The sequence below is a fragment of the Pimephales promelas genome, chromosome 10 (assembly GCF_988280905.1).
Source record: "Pimephales promelas chromosome 10, fPimPro1.hap1.1, whole genome shotgun sequence".
Taxonomy (NCBI): Eukaryota; Metazoa; Chordata; class Actinopteri; order Cypriniformes; family Leuciscidae; genus Pimephales; species Pimephales promelas.
The window spans coordinates 35,955,072-35,977,985 of NC_142778.1; the positions used below are offsets into that span (position 1 = coordinate 35,955,072).

Consider the following 22,914-nt stretch of genomic DNA (forward strand, 5'->3'; position numbering starts at 1 on the left):
ATATAATGGACTTCAATGGGGTCCAACGGGTCGACCTCACTGAAGTCACTGAAGACACTGTTTTCCTCAAAAACCTTCATTTCTTTTCGACTGAGGAAAGAAAGAGAGGAACATCTCGGTTGAGTAAATCAGGAGATTTTCATTCTGAAGTGAGCGAGCTACTACTACTGTGAGTATGGGGAGATGGGGGCGGGGCTTACCGTAGAGCTCAGCAAATCCGTTCATTGGTAGGCGGGACGTGCCCGTCACAAACTGCAGCAGACGGATCCGCTTCTCTGCATCCATCAGCAGCACCGCCTGAAATCACAGAAACGATGAGCGCTGCGTTAAAACCCACCAATACAGGTCCAAGAGTTCATTTAGTTCAGTAAACTTTAAAGGTGATATAGACTCATTACATGCAAAGTGAGATATTTCAAGCCTTTATTTGTTATAATTTTGATGATTATGGTTTACACCTTGATAAAACCGTTTTACAATATTCTATATATTTGGGGTTTTCATAAGCTGTGGAAATTATTATTAGGCTTGAAATATCTCACTTTGCATGTAATGAGTCTATATAATATATTAGTTTCACCTTTTAAGTTGAAATAAATGAACTTTTGCACGATATTCTAATGTTTCGAGTTTCACCTGTACATTGTGTTATAAGAAATTTTGTCATAATAGTGAGGTTACTGTCATGATATTGAAGCAGGCAAAGCTGTGCATTACAGTGATTTGACCATGTTAAAGGGGGTTTTAGGTACATGCTATGCCCAGGCACTATTAGTCACGGTAAACATCATTATAGCTTATATCATGGTAAAATGTCTGAATCATGATTATTACTGATCAATATTGAGATTTCGATTATTTCCTGATTACTCAGACTGGAAACACCATGCTTTTTTGAACTTTAAAAAAACAAAAAAATTTTTTAGTATTTTCCTTTAAATATAATTAAACTGAAAAAAACATTACACATATCATAATAATAAATAAATAAATAATTGCTAAAAATTAAATCAAATTAAAACAAAAAAATTTAATCAAATTAAAAAAAACATATAATGGATATACACATTTAAATTAATAATATACAAAAATGAGATCCAAATAAATCTTAATAAAAACAAATAAAATAATATTTTTAAAATACATTTTATTTTAGAATTGTATCACATTTTAAGCTTACTTATTACTTATTATATTATTTGTTTGTTTTTCAGGTTAAATAAAATGAAACAAAAACAATTAAATAATATAATAATAGTATTGTTTAGCAATTATGTATTTATTTGTTTTTCAGTTTAATTATATTTAAAGGCAATTACTTTTATATATACGTGGCACAATAATCATTATCTTGTTTTTAATTTAAATCAAAACTTAATTGAACACTTCTTAAAATATTTCTATGACTTGATTTCAATGATGAAAAAACATTACAAATATAATAATAATAAATAAATAAATAATTGCTAAAAATGAAAAAAAAAAAATGTAATCAAATTAAATAAAACACGTTTAAATGAATAATATACAAAAATGAGATCCAAATAAATCTTAATAAAAACAAATTAAATAATATTTTAAAATAAATGTTATTTTAGAATTGTATCACATTTTTTAGCAATTGCTTATTATATTATTTATTTGTTTTTCAGCTTAGATAAAATGAAACTGAAAAACAATAAATTAAAATTAAATAATAATAACATAATAATAATAATAATAATAATACATAAATTGTTTAACAATTATGTATTTATTTGTTTTTCAGTTGAATTATATTTAATTACTTTTATATATGTGGCACAATAATCAATATCTTGTTTTTAATTTAAATCAAGTTCAACACTAAAAAGCTCTCAAAAATTTCTAGGATTTTATTTTAACGATGAAAAAACATGTCAGGAATCAAACCTGACCTTCCAGAACCAGACGATGGCGGGGTGATTGGGGTTGTAGCCATTTTTATATTTGGTGTTTTCTCTCCAGTCGTTGACGTCCACGTCTCCTAAGCCACACATCAACAGCTGAGGAGCACAGACAGCTCAGTCAGGGTTTGGAGAGCTCAGATGAATAAAGTTTGTAAAGCGCATCGTCTCACCTCCAGCTCGTTTTCATCAAAGATCTTGATCAGGTCCAGAGGGATCAGCTCGTAGAAACCCTGCAGATAAAACATACAGATATAAATCAGTGTACGTCTCGGTGGGCGGCAGTGACCTGAACTGACCGAACGAGCGTCTGTACCTCCTTGAAGGCCGTCATCTGTCTCTGGATCCGATCTACAAACCTCCACTGCATCACCAGACTGGAAATAAACAGAGGAGACAGTATTTATATATCTCTAACTCAAAATGATCCCATCGCTTCATATGTGAAGTGTCAAATGTGTTGAGGTTTGTCCGTGCCACTAGAGGGCGGTAAAACATACTGAATATACTCCTTTTTGTTGGTGTCATTGACGACAATATCAGCACCTCCTGGCTTCAGATCACGCTGGTGCGTCTGAGCAAGAGATCAGACATTTACAATCAAATCCTTTTTACACTTGTATGGTTTCAGAAGTCTTGGGACATAAAGCACAAGCCGCACGGACGGCTCTTGGTGTTCAATGGAGGAATTACCTGTCCAAAAAGCTCCTCGTCGATGGCGAACCGGAGGTCCAGCTCTGTGGGGTCGTTCTCCAAAATCCATCGCAGGGAATTAAAATACTCGTTGTCCTACAATTAAATATGACCCAAAAACATCATGGTTGACAAGTGATTGATAACAGGGCATGAATGACTTCAATGGAACATTAATCACGTCATTAGTGGTAACAGCGAGTTAAAATATTACTTTTATGACTTCCTTTTGGTATACTAAACTGATATACGTACATGTAAAGTCTGCTAAATTGCAACAACTAATTTTGTACGTCATGCACATGTAATCCGGAAATAGTGCTGATGTTCAACTAAAGATACAGTATACTTAATATATTTGATTGTGCTCAAGTGGAACTATTGAAAGTATACTATAGATACACTTGCATTTAAAGACTGATATTATACAGAGATCATTGGAATAGTAATATTAAAACATATTTAAGAAAGCTTAATATTAAGAAATGTGCATTGTGGAATAAAGAGGTACTCCAAATAAAGATTAATTATAATATTTGTATCAGTAAGTCTCAAGCGATCATATGTCAGTAAATATTTTGATGGATTTGTAGTGTACTTGGTATGAAATAAATCTATTTTAAATACATTTTGGTGTAGTTTTCTTTCACTAGGGGTGAAAAAAAAAAGCATTTATTGTGTGGATTTCCTTAAAAATACAATATAAATATAATTAAATACAATACAAATAAATATTATTTAACTGATAAACAAATTAGAAAATACATGCACAAAAAAATGAATGCATAAATAAAAAATAAATAAAACATAATTGATATATATATATATTTAAAAAAATAATATAAAAATAATAATAAATCTAAATAAATTAAATACAAATAAATATGTTGTTGTAGTGGCACACATCTACTATTATGTATAGTATACACCTTACATTACAATATACATTTAATTCAACAAGTGTCCATTTAAAATGTCAATTTGAGCACATTGCATTGTGGGATACAGTATCTGAGATGTACAATGAAATATTTGGAAAATGCTGTAGGTCATTCAAGTACTCCATGCTAAAAAGATAATAATAAATTAATAATATTCACTGTGCACATACACACTACAGAAGTAGTGTGCTATCTTGTAGGCTACTGTATGCTAGATTGGAATGACAATATGCTATAGCCGGTGTAATCTCTGAAAAAAGACAAAAGTGATGTTTAGAATTGATGCTGATTGGTTCAACTCACCACTGACTCCATATCCTGTAACGTGATTGGCTTCTGCAACATCATCTTGTAGAAGGGCCGGATGAAGAATGCTGTGCAGACAAGTGCAAAAAAACATGTATAAGCCACATGAGGTAAATGATGACAGATTTTTGCTACATTTAGATCGATCTGCATGCATGCATACAGTGTGTCGAGAGCCACCGTCAAATACTGTGAATATGAGTAGTGGGTATTTATATTGGTCTTGACAGGTTACTCACCATCCAAAAGCTTCCCGTGATAAACGGCCATTCCAGCCACCCGGCCGATGAACTTGAAGTACGACAGGTGGTCCTCGTTACACAGACCTGAGTTGGGGTTGATCTGCAGGGTGTAGTTATCCCTGGAACATTCACACGACGCTTTAAAAGCCATGTTTGAAAAGGTTTTTCCATGCACAACACACAAGACCCTTTTCACAGACAGAGGTCTTTCTACTAAATGGTATTTGTGTAAAAAAAAAAAATTATATATATATATATATATTGTTATATATATATATATATATATATATATATATATATATATATTTGTTATATATATATATATATATAACAAATAAATAATTGTTTTAAACATATATATTACATATATTTTATATATAAATACAGTATATATATATATATATATATATATATATATATATATACAGTATATATACAGTATATATATACATATATAAAACAACTTTATCAACTTTATATAATAGATTTTTTATTTACATATTTTTTATTTATATATATATATATATATATATATATATACACACACTTTTTAAAAACTTTTTACATAAATAAAAAATATATTATATAAAGTTTATAAATATTGAGTATATAATGAGTATATAATATACAGTATATATATATATATATATATATATATATATATATATAGTATATATATTAGGGCCGTCAAACGATTAATCACGATTAATCGCGATTAATCGCATACAAAAGTTTGTGTTTACATAATATATGTGGGTGCACTGTGTATAATTATTTTGTATATATATATATATATATATATATATAAATACACTCACATGCATGTATATTAAGAAAAAAAATATTATTTATATATAAAATATTTATATTTATATATAATATAAAGTATATAAATCTAAATACAGTATATACATGAAAATATTTCTTAAATATATACAAGCATGTGTGTGTATTTATAAATAATTATACAAAGTGTACCCACATATATTATGTAAACACAAACTTTTATTTTGGATGCAATTAATCGCGATTAATGGTTTGACAGCCCAAATATATATATATATATATATATACAGTATATATATGCATGAAAAAAATGACAATTAAAAGAAAAAAAATTATATAAACAATTTTGTAAAATATATTATAAAATATATTATGAAATATAAAATTTAATGAAAAATGTAAAAATATATATTATATAATAAATAAATAAAAAACTTGCATATAAGTTTTCCATATTCTTAGAAAAGTTTACCGCTGTGGTGACTGTGATGACGCATTCCCACAGTTATTAACATTGTAAATCTAGCTAAATGATGTGCATTTATAACACTATATTTTGTGTTTTGTAGCATTAAATTCAGAAAACTAGTCAACGCTACTGTGTTTCTAATACAACGGCTGAGGGAAGACGGCAAATTTGACATGTTCCTTTCTTCTGACCACCGTAATCAATTTCTCAATATTATTCCCCTTTTTGAAAGTTGTGGAAACACTATTGTGGGTTTTTTCTTCTGTATTGTGGCAAATGGGAACGCAAAATGATATTTTCTTACCCAAGTTTACCCAACTATGACGACTTAATCTGAGAATCCTGGAAATGTGAACAGGGTGCATTTAAAGGGCCAGTTAAGTTCCTTCACTCACGTGGCAGAATACTCAAACAGCCCATAATAAGGGTTGAACATTTCCTTGGAGATCAGGAAGAACCATTCCCGGGCCACGCCCCCGTAGTCGAGGCCCTTCTCCCCCTCGAACTCCACCCAGAGACGGGCCTTCAGCAGCTCCGAGCGCTTGACGGCCAGGATCCGGCGGTACGAGTCCTCCAGGAGAGCGTTACGCCTCACGTTCAGCTCGAAGCGGTTCGGGATGTCTGCCTGGAGACCGGAGGAAAGATTGATTCAGATTTTATTACATTTTTAAATTCATTTATCCTTTTTTTAAGGTTTTAGGTGACGACAAAATTTTTTCCAGCCCACACAGTATTATATACAGTACATTAGCACTTAGGGGTTTAACAATACCCTCATTTCACGATTCGATACATATCACGATACTGAACTCATAATACAATATTATTGTGATACTCCAAGACATTTGGTAAAAGGTTAACAAACAATGAACTGTTTATTGAAATCTAATTTTAACATTTTACTTTAAATATGAAAATATAAGACAGGTAAATCACTGTCTTAATAAGCAAGTTGAGGGAGTCATTCATTCAACCGATTTGATCTCAGAGACCCGAATGGGACAGAGAAAGCCTGTAATGGACTGAATGTGAAGGGCAGTGACGTACCGGTTTCTTCAGTTTCTTGCGGAAGTATTCATACTTCTGTTTATAGTCTCTGGAGTAAGGCACGGCCTGAAATAAAACAGAACACAATCACTTCGCCAATAATCCATCAGCTCTCATCTGCTGTTCCTGATCCGACAGAGACCATTCAACTCCACCGCGACAAATATAACTTTCCCTCATGACACGCACAAACCCCTTACAGGAAATGAATGGGAAGACATGTACAGGGTTTCAGGCTCAGAATACTTTTAGAAACACGATATGGCGAATATCACTGCAGCCGTCTCAATGTGATCCATTAATGGCTTAAATATCCGTTTCTATTGGCTCGGTCTTCAACGCCTGACTGTACATGAACATTAACAGAAACAGAAAACCACTTACCGGACCAGTGATGGCTGAATTTTGCAGTCTCGGATCTTCCCACTGCGTGACTTTTGTGTCTAAAAAAAAAAAACGTAGCATAAAATGAAAATTGGTATAAATAAAACAAACAACAATGTAAAAAGAGAGTATAAATACAAATATAAATTAAATTATAAAATGTATCAACTTCAAATTTTTTTTTATAAATATAATATAAAATATTTTTTTAAATATTAGAGTAAATTGAAAATAAATAAACAAATAATAAAATGATAAATATGAGTATATTAGAGTATGGTATATAGAAAAGTTATAAATTAAATAAAAACAAGTTTTACTTTAAAAAAAATATTGTATACAATTTAATGAATATATCATAGAAATTTTATAAATGAATATATATATATATATATATATATATATATATAAAAAATATTTTGAATATTAAATAATGTAAATAAAATGTAAATAAATAAATATTGAATAATACAATTTTGAATATGAATATATCATAGTACAGTATATATATATAAATTAAATAAAAATAAGTTTGAAAACATAATATAAAAGAGTTTTTAAAAAAATTGTATAAAATTAAATGAATATATAATAAAAATTTTATAAATGAATATATAACATTTTTAAATATTAAATAATGTAAATAAAATGTAACTAAATAAATATTTAATAATAAAATTTTAAATATGAATATATAATAGTACAGTATATATATATATATATATATATATATAAATTAAATAAAAATAAGTTTAAAAACATAATTTAAAATATTTGTAAAATATTGTATAAAAAATTTTACAATTAAAAAAATAATAATAATAATAATAAAAAAAATAAAAAAAAAAAAAAAAAATCACACATTAAAAAAATTGCACACATCAGTTCCAGATTCCAAGAAAAAGTTCAACATTGTGGGTTTTTTGGACTGGTGTGGTTATGAATGTGCCACTTACTGTGATCGATGTAGAAGATTCTGCCGTCACTATGTACTCGCTCCTCCCAGCCAGGCTATAAGACACACACACACACACACACACACCTTTTTAACCTCTGTCCTGAACACCATATCAGTAAAATCATTTTATGATTATGACATCAGCGATGACATCATCCATCGTACCGGCAGTGGGCCGAGGTCAGTGGGGTCGAGGGAGACTCTCCTCATTTGCATGGGAACCTTCAGCCGGGGGTCGTCCTGTGACGGAACAGGAAACAGGATGGCAACCACAGGAAGTACATTTCAGCATGAACAATGGTATGGAACAATGAACACGTATTATAGTCATATAGTAATGCCATGTAATATAATGTTTATGTTTGTGTCTGTCGTACCCATGAGGTGGTCTTCGTGTTGTGGTCTATGAAAAAGGCCCGTCCGTTCGGAGCGCTGCGCACCTCCCAGCCGGTCGGCATCAGGCCCACGGGCTCCGGTGTGTGTGAGTGTGTGTGCTGCGGGGACACTTCCGGGGAGAGCAGGGGCGGAGCGTAGCCTGTGGCATTCTGGGAGAGAGACATGGCCCCGCCCACCACCTCATTGGGAGGCTGTATGAGCTGAAATACAGAGGTCAAAGTTCAGGATAGAAATATTATGCATTATCACGTCACAAATTAGCACCACACAGTTCATCGAAATTAGACAGAAATCGCAAAGCAAATTGATCTGGTGCTTTTAATGCGTGGCATTGTGATGAGACGCACTTATAAACAGGCTGTTTTCAGTTTTCTCCCACAATAAAAATATTGATGGTTTAAATTTACAAATGAAGAAGTTCTGAAAAAAAAAAATTAAAAAAAATGTATTTAGTACATTTTTTTTATCTTATTTTGTTTAAAAAATGTATTTAGTAATAATAATAACAACAATAACAAAACATAAAATTAAATACAAATTGGTGTTTCAAATAAAAAAATTTAATTAAATACAAATTTTAGACAACCATAATTAGTTCTGTAAAATATAGTTTATATATAGTCTAAATATAGTAAATATAAATATAGTCTTCTTCTAATTATTACCTACATTTTTTCTTTTAAAGTGAAATATATAAATATAGTCTTCTTCTTATTATTATATACATTTTCTTAAATACTTGTATATTTTTCTACAAAGTAAAATATTACTTATTTTGTTTAATATATTTATTTAGTATTAATATCAATAATAATAATTATGATTAATTATAATTATTTTCACTTTTAATGTTGATTTAATTGTTATTACCAAATTATTGTTTAGTTTTATAGTATTAATATTTATAATAATAAGAAAAATTATATATTTGTTGTTGTTGTTATTATTATTATTTTATAGTCATATATAATCATAATTTTTGGGCCACATAATGTGCAGCCATACAAACAAGCAAATCAAACCTGTAGTTAAAAAAAAAGTAATTACAATTTTTATCAACAAAAAACACAATTATTTATCATTTAACATTATTTCCAATAAATTGTTGATGGAGCTTTCTCTACAGCGAGAACCGGTCCACCCGGAAGGAGACGTACCTGAATGAGCGGCCGTGTCCAAGTCGTGGTTCTGCTGTTGTGGTTGACGTAATAAAGTCTCCCTTTACTGTCCTGCTTTTCCTCCCATCCCGGAGGCAGCCCAGAAGAGGTGGGTAACAGCTAAAGGGAAGAACAAAAAAGGATAAATGAAAATGTAAAGCACAAAATGGAAACAATCCATTACAGATCGTCTATTTGTTTCATGAATAGCCATCAGTTAGCAGTTTGCCTCTCAAACACACTGTCCTCTGGGAGCAGATGAGTGATGTACTGCGAGGTTCAGGGCATGCTGGGAAATCTGGGCCATCTAAGATTACACATCATGTGCTGGGAGACTGAGTAAAACACTGCTGAAACTGGAACGCACGGCGAGAGTTCGGTCTGGGCTCGGAAGGAGAGGCAGCACTTTACAATAAGGTTCATTAGTCGACATTAGTAATATAATATTGACAAAGATGGGTTATAAATACAGTAATAAATGTATTGCTCATGGTCAGCTCATATTAGTTAATACTAAGGCAGCACAATTAATCAAATTTATAATCATGATTACAATTTCAGTCGCTTAAACAATGGTATAAAGCTATTCAAAACATCATTCAATGTAAATTGTGATAATATATGATTATGAGATGTATATTTGACGTAATAAAATATATATAAACCAAATAAAATAAAACAATACAAAAAAAATTATTAAAATATTTTTTTAAATAAATAATTAAAAAAATTAAAAATGTAAGCTTGATGTACTAATAAAAAAAAGAAAGAAATACAATTAAAATATAAAATAAAGTAAAATAAATACTGACCTTTTTAAATGTAAAATCTTAACATGGCCTTTTGCGCAATATTTGATGTAATAAAAACTAATTTAACAATATTTAAGTAAAGTAAATTAAGTAAATTATAATTCAGATGGTCAAACATCACTGCGACAGCGACAGCAAGGTCATGGGGTCGAGTCAAAGTGATTGAAACCATATGCCAAATGCATAAACGTCAAAGACAAATGCAAATAATTTTTTAATTTTAGTATAACATTACAATACCATGCATATTTTACTTTGATTTGGTTTCTTTAAATAAAAAAATATATATATTTGACATTTGAGGCTTAATGCTATAGAAAAGCAATAAAAAGTTGTTTTTAGCTAGTTTATTTCGAAATAACAATATGGATTTAAGTCGCTTAAACAATGGTATAAAGCTATTCAAAACATCATTCAGTGTAAATTGTGATAATATATGATTTTTGTCATAATCGTGCAGCCCTTGTTAATACATGAACTAATGTTAACTAATGAAGCTGATGGTAAAGTGTTCCCGACGGATGCTCTCACCACGGGGTGAACCGGATGCTCTTCCACCGTGAGGGTCTGTGTGCTTCCTCTGCGGCTGCCGTGACCCTGTGCCTGAGGACAAACACAACAGTTTCACTAAATATACAAATATGTGAGGAATATTCCTTATATGACAACTAATATATATTTGGCATCTTAAATAAACATTGTAAGAAGTAAAAAAAATGTGTGAGTTGCTTTAAAGCAACACCAAGTAAGTTTTCCTATGCGGCCGCCCTACAGGTTGGAAGTGGAATTGCTCATTACCGCTGTGCTAAATAATTTAGCCTAATTTAGCTCGTTGGAATGAACGATGTCCACAGACAAGGTCGAGTATGTTGCATGATTTCATGAAATTATGATGTATTGCGTACAAAAAAATGACTGTTGTAACGCAAGTCAAATTTGTAGTTTTCTTATGTCTCATTAGAACTACAGAAACGCGACATAGCGTGGTTATAGCGGATATAGGATCCACAAGTGCCTTTCACCCTGTCACGACCTAATGAACCACTGAAACGATTTTGGAAACATTATTTTAAGATAAAAAAAAAACAAAAAAATCTTACTTAGTGTTGCTTTAAGTATTTAGTTAGCATTAGTTTGATTTGAATTGCCTGTGTCACACTATCATTCAAAAGTTTTGGGGTCAGTATGATTTTATAAATGTTTTTGAAAGAAGTTACAGAAAAAATTATAATATTTTGGAAGAATTATTCTAATTTAAAACATCTGTTATCTGTTTAAATAGTGTAATTTATTCCTGTGATCATCATTACTCCAGTCTTCAGTGTCACATGATCCTTCAGAAATCACTCTAATATGATGATTTGCTGCTCAAGAAACATTTCTGATTATTATCCATTTTTTTCGTGATTCTTTGATAAACAGAACTGTTTATTTGAAATCCAAATATTTTGTAATATAATAAATGTAATTACTGTGTGTTGATGGATTTAATCAATGGACTACTTGCATTGACTCTTGTGTCACACAATAGTACAACTCAAAATAAGAAATACAAAACTTAAATTAGTTTATTTCTGGTTCTGTATACTCTAAACGTGCTGCAGTCACCTAGTTGACTCAACCTAAAATGATTTAAAAATCTTTTGAACAGATTTTCAGCTGATAATTACTATCTAAAGAATTTAACCCAACCCAAGCAAGCATTTTTTTTACTTGCCAAAGAATTTGTGACGTGTGTGTGTGTGTGTGTGTGGACTGACCGTGAGGGAAGTGCGTCTGTCGTTTCCTGGCTGCAGTCGGCTGAACTCCTCACAGAATCCCGTGAACTCCATCGGGGAGTGAGGGGGCGGTGGCGAGCGCTCGCTCAGGCTGTATAACGTGGACTCATCTGCCGTTATGATCTCCCAGCTCTACAAAACACACACAGACAGATGTGAATGTTGTTTGTCCATGTGTTCGGAAGAAGTCACCGAAGTGTGTGTGTGTGTGTGAGTACCTCAGGTGACTCTCTGCGCTCGTGGTTCTCGTCATGTTCGGATATTTGTCTGCGTGTGAGGAACGCCCGCTGGGACTCGTTGTGTGTATCCTGTCTCTGTTCATTGTCTCTTTGAGTGTCCCTGTAAATCAGGACAAAACACACACTTCAGTGCTCAAAATGACCCAGAAAGACTCAAATAAAGCAGGTGAGGACGCCGCTGACCAGCCGAGAGCAGAGGTCGGAGATTTCAGATGTAAAATCTCAACATGGCTTTTTCTCAGTCAAAGTAGAGAATGTATATTTGATGCACTTAAAAAATAAATAAATAAACTAAATAAAAATATATAAAACAAAGTCAATTGCAAAATGCATATTTAGAGTACTAATATTAATTCTGTCTGTCTCTGAACTATGTATATATTTCAGTGCGTCTGTCTATTTGTCTGTCTGACTCTAAATAAATCTGAATGAAAATACTAAAAAGAAACAAAATATAAATTGAACTTTTTTAATTTAAAATCTTATCGGCCTTTTGTTTCTTAGTCAAAAGGCAAGATGTATATAAATAAATAAAATAAAACCAAATAAAATAAAACAATACAAAAAAAATGTTTTTTAAATAAAAAAATAAATAAAAAACAAATTCAAAATGCAAGCTTGATGTAATAAAAAAATAAATAAATAAAAGAAATACTATAAAAATAAAGTAAAATAAATACTGACCTTTTTAAATGTCAAATCTTAACATGGCCTTTTGCGCAATATTTGATGTACTAAAAACTAATTTAACAATATCTAAGTAAATTATAATTCAGATGGTCAAACATCACTGCGACAGCGACAGCGACAGCAAGGTCATGGGGTCGAGTCAAAGTGATTGAAACCATATGCCAAATGAATAAGCGTCAAAGACAAATGCAAATATTTACATTGAGCAGTGGGCTTGTGTATGCATGTTTGTGTGTGTGCTTAGGGAGGCGATAATTACTGGATGGTGGGTCTGTGCCACTGTGTGGTCCTGCTCTCGTGGTTGACGTAGTAAGTTCGCCCCAGGTTGTCCTGCCGCTCCTCCCAGCCAGGGGGCAGCGCAGGCAGCTGATGCGGGTGATGAGGACTGCATAATTCATGAGGCTCCAAAAACTCCCAGCCAGGCTACAAGACAGAAATGACCAGAGTATTAAAGGGGTGGTTAATTATGATTTCACTTTCTAACTTTAGTTAGTGTGTAATGTTGCCGTTTGAGCATAAACAACATCTGCAAAGTTACCACACTCAAAGTTCAAAACAAATGGAGATTTTTAAGGACTACAACAAACGACTGGTAGGGACTACATGACATTCCTTCCCGGGTAAGTGACATCACAAAACCTAAAATTTACATAAACCCAGCCCATGGGAACATTTTATAGATTATCATGACAGAATATGCAAAACAATGACTACAGGATAGCACACCTTTCATTTGCATTTAAAGGGACAGACACGAAATAGGTGCTTTTTCCTCACCCCCAAAAAGTGACAATTTTAACATGCTCTATAAAAATATCTGTGGGGTATTTTGAGCTGAGACTTCACACACACACTCTGAGGACATCAGAGACTTATTTTACATCTTAAGAAAAGGACATTATATGACCCTTTTAAAACATTGAGCTGTTACTTTTCTTACACAGAAACCCTCTGTTTGTGTGATCATTTTGGCCAGGCCTTTGTTATCAGCCATTTAACTGCTTTTCATGCCAAGTGAATTTATGATGCACACATTTCATTCCTGTGAATCCAGGAATGGTTAAGCTCTATTTAATCTGGACGTCTGGAATCGCGCCTGTATTTCTCGTGCGATGTGAACACACCCGACACCAGGATCAACACGGCCCTCGCACATTACAGAACGTGCTGGAAAAGAACACAGTGACTCTGCTGGTTCTAGAATAAAGTTATTGTGCATAAATATAACTCACGTGTTTGAGCACAAACAAATGTCTTTAGTTTGCCGAAGGCTGTTTCTTTTGTTTGCAAACTCGATGACATTCAATGCTAGTTCAAAGAAAGATCATGCATGGTGCAGGAGAGAACGCTTACAGGGTTTTAAAACAACAAGAACAAGAGCTCATGGTTTAGATGTTGAAGGCAGTGGCTAAAGACTTGATTGCTAAGGTTTTCTGAATGGTTTTATAGTGACCTCATTTAAAATATGGTTCAGGCTTTTTTTATAAAAAAAATAAATAAATAATATATATATATATATATATACACACACACACACACACACACACACATATTATTTTTTTTGGGGGGGGGGGGCTGAGCCATATTTTAAATTAGGTCACTTAACATGATCTCTTGTTTCTCGGTAAAAATACAAAAATAAAATAAAATAGGTAATATCTTTACATGATCTTATGAATGTTCTTGTTTCTCAGTAAAAGCGGCAAAAACAAAAATAAAAAAACAATAAGTCATTTTTTTAAACAATCCTGAGATCTTAACATGAACTCATGTTTTCTCAGTAAAAGTACCAAAATAAAATAAAATATAATTAAATTACATAAAAATAAGTAAGTCCTGCCCTTAATATCTAAAGAAACCTAAAAAAAAAAAATCAAACAATTGTAACAGTGATTTTTGACTAAATAACATATTAAATTCAAAAACTGAATCAAATGCAAATAAATACAACATCCACAAATGTTAAAGGTACAACAATTTCCCACAACCATAATTCCTGACTGTCCCTTCAAGGCCAAAGTCTGTCTATCTGTGGTTCTGTTAAGAAACCCCCAGCTCAAGGTCAAAAAACAAGTCTGAAAAGTGGAATAAGGCAGAATTGTGCTTGAGGAAAGAAAGCACTTTAGATAGCGGATATCAGATCAAGGCATTAGAAATGTTTACATGATCTCTCCAGCCTGCTGTAAACTACATCAGTAATGAGACTTCCTTTAAAGTTTAAACAGATGAGTCACATTTAAAGATGAAGGAATGCATTAAAGGAGTAGTTCACTTTTAAAAAAACTTTTGCTGATAATTTACTCGCCCCCGTGTCATCCAAGATGTCCATGTCTTTCTTTTTTCAGTCGAAAAGAAATTAAGGTTTTTGATGAAAACATTCCAGGATTTTTCTCCATATAATGGACTTCAATGGGAACCAAACGGTTCAAGGTCCAAATGAGAGTTTCAGTGCAGCTTCAAAGGGCTTTAAACGACACCAGACGATGAATAAGGGTCTTATCAAGCGAAACAATCACTCATTTCAAAAATAAAAAAGTTTAAGTTTTATAAGCTCAAGTTCCGTGACTCTCCTGTTCAAACTTGTTCATCAAAATGAACAAATCTTATTTCGAGTCATGACTCGAAGGGTCCTTGATAAAACCCTTTGACCCTTTGATAAGCCCTTTGAAGCTGCACTGAAACTCTCATTTGGACCTTGAACCGTTTGGTTCCCATTGAAGTCCATTACATGGATAAAATCCTGGAATGTGTTTACATCAAAAACCTTAATTTGTTTTCGACTGAGGAAAGAAAGACATGGACATCTTGGATGACATGGGGGCGAGTAAATTATCAGCAAAAGTTTTTTTTTTTAAAGTGAACTACTCCTTTAATGTACTGTGTACATATACACACACTGCTGCGCTAAATTGTGAATCAATAGAGTTTCCTTTATCTGAAGATATTTGATGATAGCACGGCCCTTTATCTCACTGCTCAATTCCACATTTTTTTAGTTCTATTAAAGAACATTGTAGAACTCTACAATTATTACAATGTGTTTGTTAGCAAAGCTTGTGTTTGTGTGTGCATTATTACATCTATATTCTCGGTGAGTTCAGCAGGGTCGTCCTCCGCATCGCTGTTTTTAGGCAGGTAAGTCATCTTCAGTCGCAGATGACCTTTCACCCTCGACTTGTGACTGTATTAAAACACATACATCAACAAAACTTATCATAGTATCAGGAAATATATTGATTCCATTGAAGTGTATCAATGCCGGTGTTGATGTGTACATGTTTCAAATGAAAACAGTGCACAGTTACATGATGTCATAGCAGGTCAAAGGGCACATCACAACAATGTACAGACTGAAGTCAGTGAACGTTACACTAAAAACCATCAATGTTTGGGAAATAAAGCATGCGGGTGTTAAAAATCTCCTGCTAACCTTCTCGGGTGCAACAGGAAGTCCTTGAAAGTGTACGGCCTTTCGTTGTTCGGATTTTCTGTCTGTGGATACACACATTAAAAAAAAAAAAAAAATCGAAATATTGAAATATTGTAACATAATTAGTATCAGTAGTTGTTTTTTTTTATTTTTAGCTGTTATATTTACATATAATCAGTGCTGATATTTATAAATGTTAATGTTTATATCACACACACACACATTTATAGAGCGGGAGAGTTTAATGTTCACACAGTGACTAATAATGAGTTGCAACTGAACCGTTACAAAACCAGATGGTTTATTTTACGATGTCATGGGGTGGTGGATAAGACACATGCCTTTGGTGTGAGAGACCCGGGTTCGAATCCACTGTGAGACACCAATGTGTCCCTGAGCCCCTAGTGTCTCCAGAGGCGTGCGACCTCTGACATTTATAGCAATTGTAAGTCGCTTTGGATAAAAGCGTCAGCTAAATTAATAAATGTTAATGTGTTTCTGAAGATGTGTGAGGTCGACCTTCTAAAAATAACACCTAGATTTAACCTAATGACACTATAAGTGAGGAGCTTCAACGAAAAACATGCATTAAAAATAGTTTAAAACACAAAATAAAATGATAGTAAATCCTCACAGGGATCTGGTGTAGAGGAACATCCACTTGTCCGAGGAAGTCATCCCTCGTCTGCAGAGAATCAAGAAAACAGAAGATTCAGACAGAGAAACAACTGGATATAATACAAGCACAAAAACATTCATACAGTCTGAGCTCAAGGAGTCTCAAGAACCAGATTTACATTACAGATTTGCGTTTTTTTCTAATGTGACTAAAACGCAATTTTTTCCTCCCGCGACAAGTCATACCAAAAATCATGGCAACGGACGTTGGTATGTTTATATATATCAGAGCCACCGCACTAGACATTATTACTACGAATGGATGACACACGTGTGTGTGTGTGTGTTATGCAAGCATTAATGGCAAGGAAAGACCCGTATACTGAGAGTGGCTCATATTTATCAGTGATTCTCCTCATTTCTGCTCCAAAGGTCTTGATTTTGTTGTTTAGTATTCCTGTAATAGAGTGCCGAAGTTACGACGTCACTCTGCAGGCCAAAACGCGGAAGTGAGTTAGCATTTTAAGCACTCCCGCTTCCCTCGCTCTAAAGTCTAGGGGATTTTTGAATGGATTTTTGCTAAATCGCCTGAAATAAGGTCTAAATATTTTCACGTTTTGATCTATGACATAAAACACACCAGTTATAACCTGCTTGTGTTTTTTAAAAACTTTATAGGCTTCAAAATGTATAAATTTTGGATTAACTTGTAAAGATTATCTTGATAGACAAAACGTGTAAGGGTCACAACTCTTTGTTAAACACAGATCTTATTTTTGGGGGATTTTCTAAAAGTATATGGGAAAAATGCATAACCTTTCGATCGAGGGAACCCATGCGCCGCTAGCTTCCGAGTAGTCCTACAAAGTGACGTCATCACTTCGGCACTCTATTCCTTTGTCTTTAAGGCCGTGTGTCCACCAAAGCGTGTTTCCATGCGCCTGGCGAATGTTTTCAATTGTTTTCAATGGGAGCGCCATGTTTTTTGAACGCCATGAGCGTTTTTTTTCACGCTGAAGCGCCCGGCGTTTTTTACTGGTCGCCAGTAAAAGTTGAAAGTATGCGCTGCCAAAAACGCTCTCAAGCGTTTTTTTCCGTTGAGACGCTTCGTTGCTATGATACAGAATATCCGCAGCACAGTTTACTTGTAACTGACTTCGCACATATTTTGTTTCATACTAAAAAATATTTTTTATCCACGTTGTTCGGTTAGCTCTGCTGGTTGATGTCGTTGTACAGAATGTTGTGACAGTTGGTCAGTGTGGTATTAGTCCCGCCTCTCCTCCACTGTGATTGGACGGCTGGGTAAAAAGTGACAGTGATGAGCGCTGCGTTTTACCCAAAGTTGAACATTTTTCAACTCTCGGCGACCAGTATAAAACCCCGGCACTCGGCGCTTTAGCGTGAAAAAAACATTCAGCGCCTCGTTACGCTCATGGCGTTTAAAAACCGCGGCGCTCCCATTGAAAACCATTGAAAACATACACCAGGTGCGTGAAAACGCTTTGGTGGACACACGGCCTAATGAATGAATCTACGTCAGGCGAGTGTAAATGCGCAAAACCTGTTTCCATTACACTTTAATGAAATGTTTCTTCTCCAAATTGCCTGAAAAACCTCCTCATGCGAGCGGAAAAACTCATTTACAATTTTTGCAAAATTGACGTATTTCCATTGGGCGCATTTTCAATTTGCGCAATTTGAACGGTAATGGCAACTCTATTGTCTCGGTCCGTTCACAGCCTGAATCCATCACTCATCTTACATACATCTTTTGACAGTATTTAAACATACTAAGGCTCTGTTTACATGAGAACGCTCGCGGGTGAAAACGTAAAAATATTTTATCGGATGTGCCTTTCGTTTACACGGCGACGGTGTTTTTGAGGCTTAAAAACGCAAAAAAGTGAAAGCACCCTCCAGAGTGGAAATCTTAAAAACGCTCCACCGCCGCGTTCCCGTGTAAACGGTAAAAACGCAAAAGTCTGCTTGACAGTGAAGATTGTACGCAGGCGCGCGGACTTGGTGTTGTTGTAGTACAGTGTTGTAGTCGAGACCACCTCACTCGAGTCCGAGTCGACACCAAGACCAGAGAGAGTCGAGTCCGAGTCAAGACCGAGTCCATAGAGAGTCGAGTCTGAGACCAGAGACGGTCGAGTCCGAGTCGAGTCCGAGACCAGAGACGGTTGATTACCTAATTTACTTTTATTTACTTAGAAAAATCTTTTTTTTTTTTTTTTTTACTGAATTTACTTAGACTTTAAAAAATATGATCAGTTTAGGGTAAAAAGGCCACATAGTAGGTGGTGTTAAAAGTAATTTTATTACAATTTGTCATGCGCAGTTGCGCACTAGAAAATCACCAATCACTGGGCGTGTCAATCAATTTAAAGAAATATTTTATTAACATACATTAATAATCATGAAAAATATTTTTACGAGTCAATTCCGAGTCCAAATGCACACGAGTCCATGACAAGACCAAGACCATTAAAATATGGTCTCGAGACCGAGTCCGAGACGAGTCCGAGTCTCGAGTACTACAACTCTGTTGTAGTATGCACTCCTAGCCGCCTGAAGTGCATACTACATTGAATTTCACACACTTTTGCGTCACCATTTGCACACGGATTTCCCACACAAAACGCTCGTCTAAATGTAGAATAAAAAGTGATGACGCAACATCACTTTTGCGTTTTCTCTTCAGAATCGTTTCCGTGTAAACATAGCCTAAAACACTCTAGAAACAGCCAACCAATTACCCAAAACATCCTTTTGTTTAGTTTTCCTATTATTCAGGGTGAGGTTTGTGACAATATGAGCGCACATACACACAGATTAATGGGCCTGCTTCATTTCAAAACAAAACAAACCATTGCGTTTCCTGGTTTTATAGGGACTTTCCATAGACATAATGATTTTTTATACTATTTTTATACTATTTTTTATACTAACCCTGAACCGAACCATCAGAGAAAACTTTCAGCATTTTTACAATAAAAAAACCAAATAAAACCTCACTTAATAAGATTTATAAGCTCAAAAAAAATGTCCCCACAGGAACAAGGATTTCGGATATTGCTATTTTTGTGAGGATATTTGGTCCCCATAATGCACACACACACACACTGAGGTTTAGTTAACCCAGCCAAGAACTTCAGTTCACACTGTGGTGATTTTCTCTTCTCTTCTCTTTCTTCTCCAAGTACATTTTTAATGTCGACTCACTCGAACCCTCATCTGTCTGTTCACCTTTCATCTACTGTGAATTTAACAACTCAGAAGTGAAATCTAACACTCGAAACAGGCTGCAGTTGCTCAGAGAGAGCTGTGTGTTATGAAGACACTCTTATCGGAGACTGTACAGAGCTTTCATTGTTTACAGAGATATAAATACATGTGTTATATATAAACAAGACTTTATAAAGATAGACTTCCCCGTGATCTAACCCTCAGACTGTGAGCGAGCCTCACAAAAAGTAGGCCGAAAGAGGAAGAAAAAACAAAGGGAGCAAGAAAGAGAGAGTTTGTTTTCGGGAACAAAATCATTCCCATCCTCAAACCTTTTCCAGCTGCTGCTATTCATTTCAATGCCTGGATTTCGTACGCTTAGAATCATTTTAAATACATTTTATACACACACTGTCATTATGTTAACCGAAACAATATGTCAAGTTAAATACACGTCACCTAAATGAGGCGTAAAAGCCATTGGCGTTCAGAAATAATGACTGGCCTCGCACTAAAACATGTCCATCTACTTCCTTGCAAATTACTTACTCGCTATCAAAGGGTGGTTTAGGTTTTTACAGCACGTATAAACCTATTATGATGACTAAAACACATATATTCCCTCCTTCTTAAGGCCAGCCTCACATTTTCCTGTTTGTTCTGTATTGGGGTCAAACCACGGATGAGGCGACAGACTCCAGCTTTGCCTCCGTGTAAATGAAATGAAACCAAGTAGAGAAAGCTCTGTTAGTGTCATCATCTCGGTACTTATTAAGCATGATATGCTGCATAATTACCATGTTTTATTAAAGATGAGTGATTTAATTGAACTTTAAAGGTGCATTGCGCAACATTTCATGTTAAAAATAGCCGTTTTTCTAACCTATACATGCTTAAACAATCGCCTAATGTGCTGAAAGAGCCGTTCTCTGATCACTGCGATTGCCTCTATAATCCTGTACAGTAAAATAAATAAGAGGGATTCGGGACGGATTTGTGATTGCACTGTAAAAAATATTTTCAAGATTTGCTATCACAACATATTTTCTTTTGTCAAATCAACTTTATAATAATTTATTTAGTTGAGCTAACTTATTAGTTTGAGTTTCTGATGGTTAATTTAATCGACTTCATTGTATTAACTCACTTTTTCCAGTTTAATCAACTTAAAATTTTAAGTCAATCAGGTTACTTACTTTTTTGAGTTAAACCAACAATATTTTTTTACAGTGTAGTAATCACAACATTTTTCTTTTGTCAAATCAACTTAAATAATTTATTTAGTTCAGATAACATATAATTTTGAGTTTCTGATGGTTAAATTAATCTCCTTCATTGTATTAACTCACTTTTTCCAGTTCAATGAACTTAAAATTTTAAGGCAACCAGGTTACTTACTTTATTTAAGGTAAACCATCAATATTTTTTTACAGTGTGGGCGTGACGTCATGCGCGTTCACGTTCGCCTGGCGATGTCTGGCAGGTTTGTGTATTCGGCGCCATTCTCCGTATCAGCGAAGACTCAAGCGACAAACCTTTAGTCAACTATTGACAAAAGTAGAAGATGGTTTCAAAGAGATGAATCCATATTTAAATATATGGATTCATATATTTAAAATGACTTGGAGATTTATAACTTTATTACCTCTGGAGACATTATGACTGGACAAAAGATGTGTGCGGCTGACGCTCCTTTGGTTATGAACAGCTCGTGTAAGCGTGTGTAAGCGCATGCACACCTCTGGTTGCAGTTTCGCTTGTCACCAGAGAGGGCGCAGTTCTGCAAAAACTCAGAGACTTGCGCAATGCACCTATATATATATATATATATATATATATATTTTTTTTTTTTTTGCTAAATGAAAAGCAAAAATCAATTAAATTAAATTTTTCACGATTCTCCCACGATTCTGAACAGACAAGTAAACAAAACTTAATGAATGATTCAATGACTCACTCATGAGTTTTTTAAACAAATCTCTTAAAGTCCCCAGTGGTCAATCATTTTATCCCTTAAAACTCATCTTTGATCACCAAAAATGACTTATTTAAACGTTGTTTCCTTGAATTTTTAATTTGTCATGCCTTAAAATATCTTGAATGTAACTCGACACCCTTGCTTCACTTAGTATATGCGGTTCTATGAATATGCAAATGAGCCCCGCCTCCACTCACTCAGCTCAGAGAGCCACTGGTTGATGATCACACGTTGATCTGATTGGTTACAAGGTCGTTTGTGACATCAGAAACACCAGCGATTTCAACTCGTGTTTTTGAGGCTGTCTTTGGTTCAAGCAGAAAATACTCAGCAATGCTGTCGACTTATTGATTTACTCATGGTTTGTCTTATTAAAGCATATTAAAAACACCAAATATACATATAAACAACATTAAAAGCTTGTTCTCACCACAGGGGGACTTTAAGTAAATGATTCAATGACAAATACATTTTTTTAGCACTCACTTGTCGCCACCTACTGGTGTAACAATGTAATTGCTATTAGAGTTCCTTTAAAAATATCCATTTTGATCGCTACCATAGACATCAGTGTTTATGTTCGAACTAAAAACTTTTATCCAGTACTCCTGTGATAATTTGAAGTTTTGTAAGACAGAAATAATGATACTGTGTGGCTGAAAAGACTGTTTGTGAAGCCATTTCATTCCTATTTTGAATGATTTGAAGGTTTAATAGGCATAGCCAATCATCATTGTAATTTAGGAATAAGAAAGCACGAGTGTTTGAATCGAAATCGCAATCTTTTAATATAGTACAGTATAGTACAGCCAGAACGAATAGTATGTGAGAGTA

The 22,914-nt window shown here is 33.9% G+C and overlaps 1 protein-coding gene across 2 annotated transcripts in view; it reads right to left on the reverse strand.

Annotated features, from left to right (window-relative positions):
- nedd4a (NEDD4 E3 ubiquitin protein ligase a) overlaps positions 1-22,914 on the reverse strand; it is a 42,329-nt gene that overhangs the window by 4,238 nt on the left and 15,177 nt on the right. For both annotated transcript variants that reach the window (XM_039683928.2, XM_039683927.2), the window contains 22 exons: positions 16,888-16,938; positions 16,254-16,315; positions 15,902-16,004; positions 13,083-13,246; positions 12,113-12,233; positions 11,877-12,026; positions 10,648-10,719; positions 9,305-9,424; positions 8,129-8,347; positions 7,917-7,991; positions 7,750-7,804; positions 6,794-6,852; positions 6,410-6,475; positions 5,758-5,987; positions 4,105-4,226; positions 3,863-3,933; positions 2,619-2,714; positions 2,426-2,499; positions 2,242-2,302; positions 2,099-2,158; positions 1,917-2,024; positions 201-297 (listed from right to left, as the gene is read on the reverse strand). In XM_039683928.2, coding sequence (XP_039539862.2) covers positions 201-297; positions 1,917-2,024; positions 2,099-2,158; positions 2,242-2,302; positions 2,426-2,499; positions 2,619-2,714; positions 3,863-3,933; positions 4,105-4,226; positions 5,758-5,987; positions 6,410-6,475; positions 6,794-6,852; positions 7,750-7,804; positions 7,917-7,991; positions 8,129-8,347; positions 9,305-9,424; positions 10,648-10,719; positions 11,877-12,026; positions 12,113-12,233; positions 13,083-13,246; positions 15,902-16,004; positions 16,254-16,315; positions 16,888-16,938 — 2,236 coding nt within the window. The remainder of the gene's footprint in view (positions 1-200; positions 298-1,916; positions 2,025-2,098; positions 2,159-2,241; positions 2,303-2,425; positions 2,500-2,618; positions 2,715-3,862; positions 3,934-4,104; positions 4,227-5,757; positions 5,988-6,409; positions 6,476-6,793; positions 6,853-7,749; positions 7,805-7,916; positions 7,992-8,128; positions 8,348-9,304; positions 9,425-10,647; positions 10,720-11,876; positions 12,027-12,112; positions 12,234-13,082; positions 13,247-15,901; positions 16,005-16,253; positions 16,316-16,887; positions 16,939-22,914) is intronic.